The 15,766-nt window shown below is 31.9% G+C and overlaps 1 protein-coding gene and 1 long non-coding RNA gene across 11 annotated transcripts; both read left to right on the forward strand.

Annotated features, from left to right (window-relative positions):
• Nucleotides 1-1,125: 1,125 nt before the first annotated feature.
• LOC108831344 (uncharacterized) lies at nucleotides 1,126-5,926 on the forward strand. 10 transcript variants are annotated; one of them, XR_008945417.1, is made up of 7 exons: nucleotides 1,129-1,512; nucleotides 1,865-1,941; nucleotides 2,240-4,455; nucleotides 4,652-4,761; nucleotides 4,897-4,998; nucleotides 5,216-5,334; nucleotides 5,435-5,926. It is a non-coding gene; the product is annotated as an uncharacterized LOC108831344 (long non-coding RNA). The 10 variants fall into 10 exon arrangements; XR_008945418.1 differs by having other exon boundaries at nucleotides 4,652-4,702; XR_008945419.1 differs by having other exon boundaries at nucleotides 1,130-1,512; nucleotides 4,652-4,702; nucleotides 5,311-5,334.
• Nucleotides 5,927-10,720: 4,794 nt separating this feature from the next.
• Nucleotides 10,721-13,253, forward strand: LOC108831340 (26S proteasome regulatory subunit 10B homolog A). Its single transcript, XM_018604891.2, has 10 exons — nucleotides 10,721-10,928; nucleotides 11,157-11,276; nucleotides 11,361-11,497; nucleotides 11,589-11,750; nucleotides 11,822-11,908; nucleotides 11,990-12,076; nucleotides 12,178-12,315; nucleotides 12,505-12,696; nucleotides 12,793-12,891; nucleotides 12,981-13,253. The coding sequence occupies exons 1-10, from the start codon at nucleotides 10,826-10,828 to the stop codon at nucleotides 13,053-13,055; spliced, it is 1,200 nt and encodes a 399-aa protein (XP_018460393.1). The 5' UTR covers nucleotides 10,721-10,825; the 3' UTR covers nucleotides 13,056-13,253.
• The last annotated feature ends 2,513 nt before the right edge of the window (nucleotides 13,254-15,766 follow it).

Below are 15,766 nucleotides of genomic sequence, written 5' to 3' on the forward strand. Positions count from 1 at the left end.
TACTATCTATGTAAGAGAGCAAAAAAAACAGAGAAAATAAGAAGAGGCAACAAAAAGGTACCTAACGTAACCCATCTCTGCGTTTTATTTTTAAGTTATTGGGTTCTTTTTTTATATTATTGATGTATGATGAAATTTGATTATGAACCATGGAAAAGAAAACCAATAATATATGTTACGCTTATTGGTCACTTCGTCACTTTAATGTGTCATTGAAAGAACATTTGGAGTATGGAAAGGGAAATGGAAGATAATGCAAAACATGGTAAGGTACAACATTGGAACAACAAGAAAGCTTGTAGCAGCAACTATGGCGCTACATAACTTTGTACGTAAATCAAGCACACATGATCCTGACTTTGATGTTGATTGGAGAGAAGATAATGATCAACAACCTGCAATGAATGATGACGATGAAACAGTTTTAGAAGAAGAGACTGATTCAAGGCAATACATGGAAGGTTGCAATGGATTTATGGAATACTCGTGGGTAGATGTATCTATTGATTTAACCAAAAGTTTTTTTTTTGAGATTCAGACTTTATGAAATTTTAGATTTTTTTAATTTATTCAGTATAATAATTATTATTACAAATTTTTATTTCGTTTTTATTAATATGTTTTTTGTTTTATGTATATAATACTAATCTACAGCAAATTCAAAAAATCTACAGTTATATGATCTATAGCTACAGCAAAAAATCTACAGCAATCTTTCTACAGCAAAAAAAAAAGAAGCTACAGCCTTTACCAATCAGACCCATAGTGTTTATGTTCTAACGGGTATGGGATATCCGTTTTTGAAAGTATGAAGATATTAACTAATATATTTCGTTACATAAATATATATTAATACTTTAAATTCGTTAGCAATAGAAACTATTTTTTCAGGTATTTAATGTTAGATACACGAATTTAGTTGCACTTATCTACTCTAAGATTTTGTTTGTTAAGACCTTATTTTTAATTAATAATTTAAAATCGTTATCATAAGATACTAAAAACGATTCATCTATTTAAAGTTAGATATATTGAATTTAGTTGCACTTATATCTGATCAATTATTGAGAAGATTTGTTTTCCGAGAAATTCTTTTCAGTAATGGTTATAGTTAGGGATGTCCAAACGGGGTTTCACTACCCATTTACGTCCAAGCCCATTTAAATTTTCTGTCCATTTAGAGCCCGTTTAAGTAATAATATTAAATGGGCTTCGCCGGGTTTGTCCACCTTTGTCCATTTAAGTAACAGGTTTTAATGAAAATAATTGGGCAGCCCGTTAAGCCCGTTTAACTTTTTTTCTCCTCTCCTGTAAACGACGTCGTTTCTGGTGTTACATCTCTAACCTATTTTTTTTGGGGATCGTTCTTCACTTCTCTGCCTCCTTTCGAGATATCAAACTGCTCTTTCTAGAGTCGCTCTTCACTTCTCTGCCTCTTCTCGAGATATCAAACTAATCTTTTTGGAATCGTTCTTCTTCACTCTCTCTTCCTCGCATCTATTCACGGTCAAGGTTCGTTTTAAACTTGTTTTGATTATTAGGGTCCAGTTCGTGTTTCAAACTGATTTTGTTGTTAGTTTTGATTGTAGGGTCTTTAAGTTGTCAAAAGCTTGTTGCTTGTGCTTTATCTGGGTTCTTTGTTTATGGGTTTAGATTATTTGTGTAAAAGCTTTCTCATTTGTCAAAAGCTTGTTGCTTGTGCTTGATCTGGGTCCTTAAGCTTGTGATTTCATCACGTGTATAGTATTGCACATGAGGAGGGTTTTAGTTTAATCATGTAGATTATGATGACGTTTGCTTTTAATTTGGTTGGAAAAGTATTATTAATCAAAGTCACTCTTCTCTCTTTTGTTAACGTGTGTAGGGGAGGGGATGATGGTTTTGTAGCCGTTCGTTTGTAGTGGAAGAATCGGAGAGGATCGTGGCTTCGATCATCTCAAGGTAGTTTCACTTTTATTGTTTGTGTGTGGTGTGAGATCTGTATTGGTTTTTAAGCTAGTTTGTATTCTGTAATTTTTTTTTTCATCATTGGCATTTGCTTAGCACATTAGTTCACGCTTTGTATAATATTGTTATTTCAATTCTTCCATTACTAAAGTAGTAAAGTGTATGAGTCTGTAATCTGTATGTCTTAAACTAGTTTTATATTACTAACTTGTTTATTTAGCTTTCGTTTAATGGAATGATTTTAAGAATATAAGTTGTATTAATACTCACTTTGTTTCATTTTTTTTTGCAGGGATGGACTTTGAATCTGTGCACACTATGGCGCTTCTTGAAGCTCAACGTGAATACATGGATATAGGAATGTCCAAACGGGCTACCCGGCCTGTTTACGTCCAAGCCCATATATGTTCAAACTCATTTAATAGATGTCCATTTAAAGTCCGTTTAAACTAAACCCATTTAAAACCCATTTATATAAGCCCATTTAACATCAAACCCATTTAACGCCCGTTAAAAGCCATTTTACTTTAAAAAAAAATGAACATAACCTATCTGCATCATAAAATGAATGAAACCCGAAACTTGTCATATAAAACATAATTGAAACATGAACCTGTCAAACTACATTGTTTGTTTCAGCTAAAAACTACACTGTTTTGTTTCAGCTAAAAACTCAAAGTTTACAAATCACAAATCACAACATAACTCAAATATAAAGTTCTACTTCACAGCAAGTGTCCATAAGTTACTCTTTTCCTTCTTGAACTACCAGGACCTGTCCATGATTAAAACATAACCTATCAGTCTATCATTATATATTTTTATCAAACTATTTATAAACTAATGTAAAACATAGCCAGAACATTATATACCATCCATCAAGTATATCATTTTTTTTATGTGAAGACTCCACTCCAGAACTACTTGCTTTCTTCTTATCATCTTCATTTTAATCAAAAAGATCTTCAATGGCACCTATAAATCATTATATGAATTAGTTTTAAGAAAAATATTAGTCATAAAATTACTTTAAGCTTTACCTTTGTACTCTGCAAAACCGCAACCAATTCCTAGTGCAAAGAAGAGCTTGGACATTTTTAGGCAAGAGACGGTTTCGGTAAGGAGTTAAAACCCGGGATCCAATGCTAAAAGCAGACTCAGAAGCTATGGTGGTGATCGGAATGCTGTGGATGTCACGTGCCATAGATGCTAAATCTCCAAACCGGTGTTGATTCTCTTTCCAATAGTTCAAGACATCGCCAAATCCTTGTTAACCCTTCTATTTAGCCTTGGCTCTCCCAAATAGATGTCCAAATGTATCTTTGGGTCGCTAGCTCCACCTCCAATGCTCTTTTCCAACTCAAAGAAATCCTTCAATATGAAAACTTATCAGATAAACAATTTCAAGATAATGAATACTAAGATTATTTAAAATTATGTTAATTTACTTACATTATCATAGTCATCTTCAAGTGGAGATTCTGTGACTATCTCTTGTGGAGTTGGAGTAAGTGAAACACCTAAAGAACTTGGCTGAGACCGTTTCTGATAGTCTTTGTAGAGTGAAGACAAACTTTCCTTGAGTTCTTCAATCTTTGAACTTGAAGTAGAAGGATCCAATTCATTATAGGCAGCTTCAAGCATTTCAATCTTTATTCTTGGATCTAAAACTACTGCCATAGCCAAGATTACACTGTAACTTTTCCAGTATTTATCAAACTTAACTTGCATGTCTCTAGCCATTTCTCTCACTCCATCATCATCACAAACTGCATATGTCTTCAATAACAGCTGTATTCTCCATACTTGGGTGAAGTAGACATTAGAAGTAGGATATTTTGAACCCGAAAAGTAAGTTGTAATAGCACTGAATGGCTTCAGAAAGGCACATATTATTTCCCCCTGAAGTATAAGACGTTGATCGGTATATTTGACTTGGCACATCTTTTTTCTAAATAAAGTAATTATAAATTGTTAACATAATTAAAACAAAACTTTTTACTTCCGACAAATTTCAAAATAATAAAAAATGTAGACCCACCTGATGCTGACGTGGCAACAAGGGAGAGCCCAAACTCCCTCATTAATGGGATTTGTGTTGTTTTGTGCTTGGCCTTTTTGATCGGTATATTTGACTTGGCACATCTTTTTTCTAAATAAAGTAATTATAAATTGTTAACATAATTAAAACAAAACTTTTTACTTCCGACAAATTTCAAAATAATAAAAAATGTTGGACACACCTGATGCTGACGTGGAAACAAGGGAGAGCCCCAACTCCCTCATTATAATATAGATTCATCGACATACAAAACTTCAAATCTAATTATTAGAAACACCAAAAATTTACAAAACGCCCGCTCCAGAGGTTTCAGAAACTTCTCACTCTAATCATATATAAATGCTATCACATCCCATCAACAGATTGTGTAGGAAGAAGAAGTCAATCGAGTATATATCATGTTAAGAAGTGTTGAAAAGTCGTAGAAGAGCAAGATTCTTCATGAGGTAATCACGAGATCTATCTCTTTACTTTGCCAAAGATTACGTTATTTGAAATCTTATCCATGGTATGCTTAAGTGCTTGGATTTAGTGAACTGGTCCCTTGATTGCTTGCATTTAGTGAACCAATGTTTCATGTTATTTGATTTCTGAAGTCAGTTGATGCTGACAAGTTTGGTAATTCTTGACCTTTTATTTCAGGTCAAGATCCTTCAGTCGCTAATCATCCAAAGTACTCAAGTTCTGCATATGGTAAAGACTTAGAGATTATCTAGACAATTATCTGATTTAATTGTTATCTTTGTGCTCAGGTAAAAAAATTCTTCTCACATGTGGTTAGTCCTGGAATATTGTGTTCGAGCTGATCTAGTACATTGTTACATCATGTATTGATTGTTCTTATTTTTGTTAGTTAACAGGTTTTCTGAAATTCACTTCTTTTGCAGGACTCTAATTTGCCAAAAGATTTAGCATATGTTGTGCCTGTGATGTTGTCGTAGCCTTGCTGTAATATCTTAAAAAAATTATACTTAGATTAGGACGAACAGGTAATGCTGTGTTTTCAACCTTTTCAGGCTTTCTAAATCAGTGTCACTAATTCCCACTCTTACATGAGAACTTTAAGAAACAGGACCTGATGGCCTCGACATAACACTTTGTGCTTTTAGCAGCCTTTCTATCTTTGTTTTAGTTTGATCTTCAAGACTTATTAACTTATGATATCTCTATTTTAAATCTCAACAAAAAATTTCCGAGTGTATCTAGAGAATTGAGAGATGCATTGGTTAGGAACATTAGGAGAAGAAGGACACCACAACCACTGAAGATTCGTCCTAATATTGAGTTACTTGTGGTTTCAGGTTTATGAAGTTCTACACATCAAGGTCAGTCATCCAATTTTTTTTTTTTGTATAAGTAAAGATGAGTTGTCAGTCTCTATTTTTTTGTGTTTTAATTATAGTGTTTGCTTAAAATCTATATTAGGTGTCTGGCTGTAACAATATAGTTGCAGGAAGCCATGAAGAATGCAGTGATGGCTGTCTGGTCAATATCAAGTGTGTTTATCCACCACTTTACATTTTAACAGCGCAGACCCTTGACAATTACTCTGTTGGATTTGTCCATTTTTGGTGCGGATGAAGGTAAAAGCTACAACGAGAATCACGTAGTGATAATGAAAGCAAATCCTTGGTTCAGCTCTTGCGTGTAACAATCACAAATAAATCTGGTGCCCTATGAGTTTTACAATCAAAGCATACGTTGCTGCAATAGAGAAAGAAAAGGGGAGATGAGGGAAGTGAAGAAGACACTGAAATGGAAGAAGTTGAAATTGATGGAGGTAGCTTATTTAATGAATGACCAAAAGCCGAAGTATGTCAATAGTTTTGTTTTCTTCTGCGCAAAGCATCTGTTTGTCCCAAGAGGGTTTTATAGTAACAGAAACATATCTTATACAAAACAAGTTTTTCACATGGATTGCACATTGGTAATGATTTGTTGCGCAATTTTTGTATTTTCACAAGTAGAGTCTAGAGTCTTTGTATTTTCATTTTCATGCTTGATTGTTCTGGAGTCGTTATGAGACTTTGGTGATCGTGATGAGATCGCTGTGAACTTTGAGCATCACTGTGTGGATTTATCATTTCGTTATCGGATTCTGTATTTCATTCATTGATAAGGATTTGGAGAAGTGTTTTACAAGTTACCGAGCTCTTATTTCTTATCAAATACATAGCCTTCTCACTGGCTAACCACCCTGTAAGATAGAAGCAATCAAGATGGCCGTTGGTAAAATGTACATAATGGCATGATTCGTAAGTAGTTATGAATCAAGTATGAAATAGAGCAACCACAGATCCACAACCAACTACATAATGAAAAGAAACATGAATAGTGTTGAGCATAAAGACAAAAGGATCTGCATGAGTTCTCAAGCCGGAAATACTATCCTAGCAACATGAAAACATTAAAAAGAAATTAGGCCAGTGGATAAAAAAGCTGAAATACAGAAAATTAGTATAGCACAAATTGAAGTTAGTAATTATATTTAAAAGTAAAAACAATGCAACCACATCCCGCGCTTACACGGGATACTGATCCCTAGTATAAATAGGTCCAGACTTAAATAACAACATTTTTAAGTATATAAAAGTAAGATTCTGTTTTAGTACATTAGACTAGGATAAGACCCGCGCCTTGCGCGGGATGAAATTGTTATTTTTATTATGTTTTGAAGAATGAAATAATAGTTTGGTTTTATTTGGATTAGAGGTGTTCAATCCGAATATCGGATTGGTGTCTGTTCGGTTTGGTTTTTTCTGTATTTCGGTTTGTAAAGTATAACTAATATTCTAAATCTATATTTGATTCAGTTTGATTTGGTTTATATACCGCCGGTTTGTATTTTATTCGGTTTTATACCAGATAAACTGTCAGTTTTTGGTTTATTCAATTTTATACCAAATAAACTTAAACTATATTTATCTTTTATATTATTTTGTCAATTTAATTTTGTATGATTAACAATCAAATTTATTAAAATACTACTCTAATTTTCAAATATTTTTTTCTATTATATTTAACTATAAGAAATAATTGTTAAATAAATTAGTTATTATAGATTCATAAGATGAAAAGAGAAAAGATTAACAATATACTAAACCGTAATAGTGATATAAATAGTTTATAAAGATTTTGATATTAGGTTAAGATCATTTATATCCCCTATTAACTACTATGAATTGCATTTGTTATAAGTTTCCTTGATTTCCAAATAAATATAATCAATTCTTGCCTTGGTGACAAAGTTCTTGCATTTTAAATAGTGATTTTCCTTAATTACATATTATCGATTTGTGTATCAAGAAAAATATATTTGATATTTAATCATAAGAGTTGATTTGATGATATGTTGCCATTAAGATTTATAATGATTTTATTATGATTTTAAGTTACCAAAAAGAAGATAAAACATTAAATTTAGGAAATATAAAATAATACATGAAATTAGTATTTAGCAGTTTTGTAAAGATAAACCCTATTTAAAATCTAGGATACGGGTAATACGTATGACAATGCATATGTTACAAAAAAGATTAAACATTTTATCTAGGAAACTGTTTTTTAAAGATAAACCAACTTTTATTTAGCAAGCAACTCGTTTGATTATAATTTATATTTGATAATATTTCTCAAATAATACATGAAATTAGTATTTTGCAAAAAAAAAGAGTCATCATTTTATTTAGGAATGATAAAATAATACATGAAATTGGTATTTAGCAGTTTTTTAAAGATAAATCCTAAACAAAGTCTAGAATGCGGGTAATACGTATGATAAAACTAATTTTATTTATATTAAGGTAATGCGTATGTTACAAAAAGATAAAACATTTTATTTAGGAAACAGTTTTGTAAAAAAAACTTTTATTTAGCAAGCAACTCGTTTGATTTTTTTTTTTATATTTGATAATATCTCTCAAATATCAGTTATTTGGCAATTAGTATATCGAATACTACATGTAATTTACCAATATATGAAAATATCACATGAAATAAAATATTACATGAAAAATAATGATGCTAGATACGGACGAGTGAAACAAAATGTTAAGATAATTCGGTCCAAAATGTCTATATAATTCGTCCGTATGAAACAAAGTGTAGGATAGATACCATAGTATTTTAAATAATTATGAAACATATAATATACGATTAAAATCTCTGTGATTTTCGGATGAGTAAATCGAATGCATTTGATTAATAATCAGTAGTAGCACATGGTAAATAATAATGGGAAAACATTAATCGTAGGCATTGTATCTTAGGTTAGTCAATTAGAAAAAAGCTTAGACTATATTAGTTAAGTTATAATTTAATGACCAATGGCATCTATTGTAATTAATCTAGTTAACTAAGGGTCTTTGAAAATATGTTGTGAGAGAACATGTGGTGATGACACTTAGAAAATGACACTATTGTCAATCACACATGAACTAAAGGTTATTTATTTTTAATGCTCCTAAAATAATATGTAAGGGATATAACATAAATAAAAATGTTTCACATACATATACAAACAAAAATTACATGTACTAATTTATATCATAATCATTTTATAATTTTTAAAATAACTAATGAACTTATAAATTTTAATTTTAAAATACTATTATTTAATTCTAGTTTTAATTTTAATATAATAGAGTTTAACTTTAGTATAAATGCATAATGTTAATACTAACCAATCATGTTTTTTTAAAAAAAACTTACAGCTAAAATCTTACAGCTACAACACAAAATCTTACAGCATTATTTCTACATCAAAAACATAAATCTACAGTTGCAACCAATCATAATCTTTACGTACCATATAAAAGATAACAATTATTTTTTGTAAGAAAAATAGAAAATAAAAAATAACCATTCACAAAAATATTGCGGACATATTAATGAGACATTCAATCTCGTTTATGTCAACAACATATGAAATATATGGCCATGTTTGTATTTATAGTAAGCTCCAAAACCGTAATAAAAATCTCTATATAGTTATAGGACATGTATAATACCATTTAGCAAGAAATCTATATTTATTGTTGTTTATACATAGTATCATTTCATATATTTTATTTCCAATAATAAATATAGTCTTGCGAGATAATAATCTCTATAGAATTCCTTCCCAAGCAATATACTAACGATCACATATTGTATTTCCTTTACGATCAAACGGTATTTAGTTATGTTTATATTCAAAAATGATATGTGATTAAGTATACACGCACGAATTGACTGTGTATCTATGGTGAAGAACTATGAATAAATCCCCTATAAATAAATAGGAACACTATATACACCATAGTTTACAGATATCCATGATCATGAATTGTATATAATCAAATACATTACATGTCCATGATTACACTAAATACAAAATTGGTTTTGAGAAGATACATACATTAAAAAAACATACATTAAACTACATACAAAAATGTCCATGATTTCACTATATACAAAATGTCGTTGGTGGAAGATACATTAATTTTAAAATGTTGATCAAAAGTGCATAAACAAAACACTTATAAAATAAATATTATTTAATCATGGACATGATTTAATGAAGAAAACAAATTCTTAGAACAAAGTATAACCATGGTCATGGATCGTTAAGGCAAATGTAAAGTTTTGCATCGATGTATTATCATTTTTCTAACAGGTGCACAAACGTTGAAGTGTTACTCTTCACGATTTTTTTTTGTTTTGAGAAAAACTCTTCAAGAAAATTTTGTAATACGAAATGACGATCGAGTTCCAGAACAGTGTTTCTATTGGGTTTCATATCAACAAATAAGAATTTTTATTGTCTCGGATTATTGCATTCCATAGAGTTAATAAGGAGGTTTACTGAATTTTTACCGGTTTATATTACGTATACAATAAAGCTGATCTTGTACCGATTAATATTCCCTATAGTTAATAGTCAATGTCTCTAGCGAAATTAAATAATTGAATTGGACCAACCATTTTTTCTAATTGAATCTAAAGCTGCCACATATGATTAATTGAGTACTTAATTGATTGATACCTAAGATGGGGCTTCTTTTAATTATTACAAAACTGAGGTTACATCTTTTCAAATGTTCCTCAATTAATATATAGGGGATAGGGGATATGGTAGTCAATTCCAAAAACAAAAAAATCCATACGGTAGTTTTTCTTTTTTCACAATTACGAGATACAAGATTAAGATGATTAATATAGTAAAATAAAATTTAATGTCATTCTTCCATTAAAAATGAAATGATAATTATATCCTTATTCTATAAATATATAAATATAAATAACTTAAATAAGAAGTCCTCAATTTTTTTTTTCAATTTGAAACTTTATTTTTGAGTTTTTACTTTTTTAAAATCCAAAATTTCTGAAATTATTTTTAAGATTGTTATTTTAAAATTTAGCTATATATTTTTTCAAATCTTCAATCTCAGCCTCCTAAACTCTTTTTCTAAACCTAAATTAGAAATTTAGATTAGTTAAATTGTAAAAGTATAAATTGCTTTTACCTATGTAAAGATTTTTTTGATCATCTTAATAATTGTATGCTATATTTTGGGATTAAAACTTTGTAAGGGAATATTTTTTTACATATTGTAAGTGTAATAAAAAATTTATAAAACAAAAGGATAATATCAAAAGAAGAAAAAGAAAACGAAACGATGTAGTTTAGGTTGGCCGATTCATCAAGCCAGCCATATCTGTGTATTTGAGTCTAGAAACTAAACCCAAAGCTAAAGTAAACACACAAAACATAGGCTTTTCCGGAAATCTGAGATCTTACAGTAATAGCTGAAGAGGAGCACTGAGAAAGAGAAGATGAGCGACGGAGACGATGCCGCTAGACGCCGTACCGCTGCAGTTGCCGATTACCGGAAAAAGCTCCTCCAACATAAGGAGCTCGAGTCCCGAGTTCGAACAGGTTCGATTTATTCTTACTCCAATTCTCCCAGATTCAATTGCATCCTTCTATCGAATGTGTACCTTAGGGTTTGATTTGAGTTGAATCTCTATCTAGGGCTTCTTTTTTTTGTCTCAATTTGGGGGCAATCGGATTTAATTGAAATTTGTTTGCTTCTAAGCTCTCGATTCTAGGGTTTGGTATTGTCTCTGCTCTTAATTACAAAAGTGGGGTTTGGGGGTCTTGCAGCTAGGGAGAACTTGAGAGGATCTAAAAAGGAATTCAACAAAACTGAAGATGATCTCAAGTCTCTTCAAAGTGTTGGCCAGATCATTGGCGAAGTCCTTCGACCTCTCGACAATGAAAGATGTAACCTCTCTCTCTCTCTCTATTTTTACTTCTGGGAGATTTTATTATTGCTCATTGAATGTTTTATTCCTGTGCCCTCATTAGTGATTGTCAAAGCTAGCAGTGGTCCTCGGTATGTGGTAGGCTGCCGTAGCAAAGTGGACAAGGAGAAGCTAACCTCAGGAACTCGAGTTGTTCTTGATATGACCACACTTACCATAATGAGAGCCCTTCCCCGAGAAGTAACTTCCTTTTCTTTTTTTTTTTTTAAACATGTGTTGGGTAGGTCGTAGTGTGTTTCTTCTTGACAATAATAATGAGGCTTTCGTGTAGGTCGATCCGGTTGTGTATAACATGCTGCACGAAGACCCTGGCAACATTAGCTACTCTGCTGTCGGAGGTCTAGGTGATCAAATCAGAGAACTCAGGGAATCTATTGAGCTTCCTCTCATGAATCCTGAACTTTTCCTCCGCGTAGGGATCAAACCACCCAAGGTACATAATTATTATTGTGTATAATTCTTCCTTAAACCTTTCTTTTTGCTGATTAAATTATTAAAATGCAGGGAGTCCTTCTGTATGGACCTCCAGGGACAGGAAAAACTCTACTAGCTAGGGCTATTGCCAGCAACATCGATGCCAACTTCTTGAAGGTTTAATTTTCTGCTATGCTGATTTTTGAAAGACTCAGGTTATGGCATAAGTTTTAATCTATTTGTTTTTCCTCTTATTAGGTTGTGTCGAGTGCAATCATAGACAAATACATTGGAGAAAGTGCTAGGCTGATTCGGGAGATGTTTAACTATGCCCGTGAACACCAGGTAAGTCTTGTTACATGTGCATCTTCCTCTTTTCTTTTGCCTTCTATAAGCTTTCTGTCACACTCTTGACTTTATTAAATACTTTTTTCCCCTATGGGTAGCCTTGTATCATTTTCATGGACGAAATCGATGCTATTGGTGGGCGTCGTTTTAGCGAGGGAACTAGTGCTGATCGTGAAATTCAAAGAACACTCATGGAGTTACTCAACCAGCTTGATGGGTTTGACAACCTCGGAAAGGTACTGCTCTCTATTTCTGAAAGTTATATGCGCATAAGATTGTCTTGTCAAGTAATATATATATGGGTTGTCTTATCTTGATCGGTTTGTGTACTCCTAACTTCTGTCTCACAGAATTGCTGAAAAGCCATCATTAATTTGAACGTGGTTAGTGAACTTGTTTTAACTTGGTTTGGATAAATGTATTAGGTGAAAATGATAATGGCGACGAACAGGCCTGATGTGCTTGATCCTGCGCTTCTCCGTCCAGGTAGATTAGATAGAAAGATTGAGATCCCTTTGCCAAACGAGCAATCAAGAATGGATATCCTCAAGATCCATGCAGCTGGTATAGCCAAACATGGTGAAATTGAGTACGAGGCTATTGTCAAACTTGCAGAGGTTAGTTTTTCTTTTTCCTCGTTACATTGTCGAGTTAGTGAATGTTGCTTTAGCTAATTGAGTGTCTCACCTAAACCTTTATTTGGTTCAACAAAGGGCTTCAATGGTGCTGATCTGCGTAACATATGCACGGAGGCTGGAATGTTTGCAATCCGAGCAGAACGTGACTATGTGATCCAGGAAGATTTCATGAAGGTATTACATTATTGTATTTACAAGTGAGGTTTGTGTAACTGATACTGGAATCTTGGTTTGTGATTTGGAAATGAACCAATTTTGTGCAGGCGGTGAGAAAGCTGAGCGAGGCCAAGAAACTTGAGTCGAGTTCACACTACAATGCAGATTTCGGAAAAGAGTGAGAGGAGGGATTAATAAACTCTTGTCGTGTGAGCTAGGGATAAAGAAAGGACAGTGCAATGGCATGGCAGTTTCGTATTATTGTTTGTTCTTTGACTTTGGCAATGTGAAACTTTGTTGTACTTTTTTTTCTGAGAAGCAGAGATTGTGGAGTGTGTGCTTTTACTACCTTTTAATACTTTAAACGCTTCATTTGCCTCTTTTCTCATTAGTTCTATGGCCTAAGTGCCTCTTATTGTTGCATTTGTCCTTGGTATACACCAATTGGTCAAATACCAAAAAAAAAAAGAGTTAGAAATAGAAACTTGAAACCATGGTATTCTTTGCGCTAAACGACCAGTTAATCTTCACGCTGCTTGATCTGATCCAGTATCTGACTGATTGAAGAAGTGAAAATGCAAAAATTTAGTGGTGTGTTTTGGCTTTAAAAGAAAAGCTAGAGGAGCCTCTGTTGGCACATACCTAACGGGTATCTGCTGATGTTGTGCATTCTGCACGTCATCCGTTATGTAGGGTGTGATTGGTAATGGCTGTGGGTGCTCTTCACAGCCTCATTTATTTCTAAACCACCAAAATCAGAGCAATCATGCTTTAATTTATTTTTTTAAACTACAACTCTTGAAATAACCTACAGTTGTAGAAGTGCTCTGCATAGCCAAATATCCAAAGCAAATTTTTAGTGATTTCCATAAAATTTTACAGCAATAAAATTTAGAGATACATCAAAAAGTCTACAAATTTTTTTCTACAGCAATAATTTCGAAGTTACAGCCATTACTAATCGGATCCGTAATCTCTTATAGTTCTCGTCAACATTATTTAGTTTGGCGATTATTTAGTCTTGTTGCTCCCTCTTTTTTTTCTGCTGCTGGCATTGAACAGATTCTTGGGAATGATCTGAGTATATGTTGCGCAGGATCAAGAGTCCAGAGATTGTATTGGGCCTCTTTATGGCCCATTAGTGAGATGGACCAATATAATGGAGTTGGTTTAGTGGTGAATCTGGGTCTGCTGGTAACCATAAGAGATCAATGCCTAATTAACTACCCGATAAAACGTCTCTGTACAATTCTCAATCTATATTTTAATCTCTCTTTTTTACGTATTCGTGTGATTACGCAGATAATTTAGATCCTCAAAGAAAGTCGAGAATCATGGTTTTCCTCCATTCACTATAATCGGTGGTGTGAATTTCGATTCCTACATATATAGACCATGATTTATGAAAAATTATTTAGGTTCAAAAGAAATGAGATGATAAGCTGAAAAACTAACTTATCTATGGTAGAAATAAATAAATAGTGATTCTCGATCTAATTCATTTGTCGACAATATCAACAAACTTCTATAATCTTCGATATCAACCAGAAAATGGTTAAAGTTCCTTTGATAAACGCAACATGCTCTCTTTAAACAAATTTTTGTGATTCTTATCCAACGGATTATTTCTCCTTTCTATTTTATCTTCTAAGATTCTTATCCAATCCATATTCTTATCCAAGCAATCTAATCTATTAATTTAGGGATTATCTACTATTTGAAGTTCTCATTTAAATTTTGGACTCTTTCATAGTTGTTGCTAAAATATATCATGCCTCCTATATAATGCAACCTACCAACTTAAATTAAACCAAATCTTAACCAACATAGATTAGTTAAACCTAACCAGTAACACTTTTATAATATTTTTGGTTAATCTCTTAATATAATTAGATCATATAAAACTGAACCACTTTTAAATCAACGAGTTCCATATCATTCCAGACATAAGAAAAAAAATATCCGACTCATTTACAACGTAAGTATACAAAGACCGTGTATGCTTATGCTCATTGATCTTCCAAAAACCAAATAATTGTGGCATAGACCAACATAGGCTCATGTTCGTATCACTAACTTTACTTCCATATATTTACTCTTCACCTACATCATATCACAACATACACAGTTCTGCAAGAACATGATTTTTTTTGTTCAAACAACCAAATAATGGTGGCATATGGTCAGTAGATTTTTTTAAATATGTTTTTTTATATATTACATTTTACGAGACTATGTATATAAGTTTTTTTTTTTTGAAAAAGAGCATAACTATGTGTATAAGTTAAAAGGTAAAAAGTGTGACAAGGCAAATTATTATACTAAAAATGAAAGAAGATTAAATACAAACTAATAACAAGTACAACACAAATTATAACACTATTAAATTCTATATATATTTAATAAAATATTATATATATGTCTAATATGTATATATATATAAATGTTACACAAATATATATAATATTATATGCACATATTATATATACCATATATCTAATCTATTAATTTAGGGATTATCTACTATTTGAAGTTCTCATTTAAATTTTGGACTCTTTCATAGTTGTTGCTAAAATATATCATGCCTCCTATACAATGCAACCTACCAACTTAAATTAAACCAAATCTTAACCAACATAGATTAGTTAAACCTAACCAGTAACACTTTTATAATATTTTTGGTTAATCTCTTAATATAATTAGATCATATAAAACTGAACCACTTTTAAATCAACGAGTTCCATATCATTCCAGACATAAGAAAAAAAATATCTGACTCATTTACAACGTAAGTATACAAAGACCGTGTATGCTTATGCTCATTGATCTTCCAAAAACCAAATAATTGTGGCATAGACCAACATAGGCTCATGTTCGTATCACTAACTTTACT

This window comes from Raphanus sativus, chromosome 4 (genome assembly GCF_000801105.2).
Source record: "Raphanus sativus cultivar WK10039 chromosome 4, ASM80110v3, whole genome shotgun sequence".
In the NCBI taxonomy this organism is placed as follows: Eukaryota; Viridiplantae; Streptophyta; class Magnoliopsida; order Brassicales; family Brassicaceae; genus Raphanus; species Raphanus sativus.

Bases quoted from the DNA above. Each gene is read 5' to 3' on its own strand.
- LOC108831340 (XM_018604891.2), top strand. From the start codon at position 10,826: ATGAGCGACGGAGACGATGCCGCTAGACGCCGTACCGCTGCAGTTGCC. The intron at 10,929-11,156 runs GTTCGATTTATT...GGGGTCTTGCAG, and splicing joins CGAGTCCCGAGTTCGAACAG to CTAGGGAGAACTTGAGAGGA. The intron at 11,277-11,360 runs GTAACCTCTCTC...TGCCCTCATTAG, and splicing joins ACCTCTCGACAATGAAAGAT to TGATTGTCAAAGCTAGCAGT.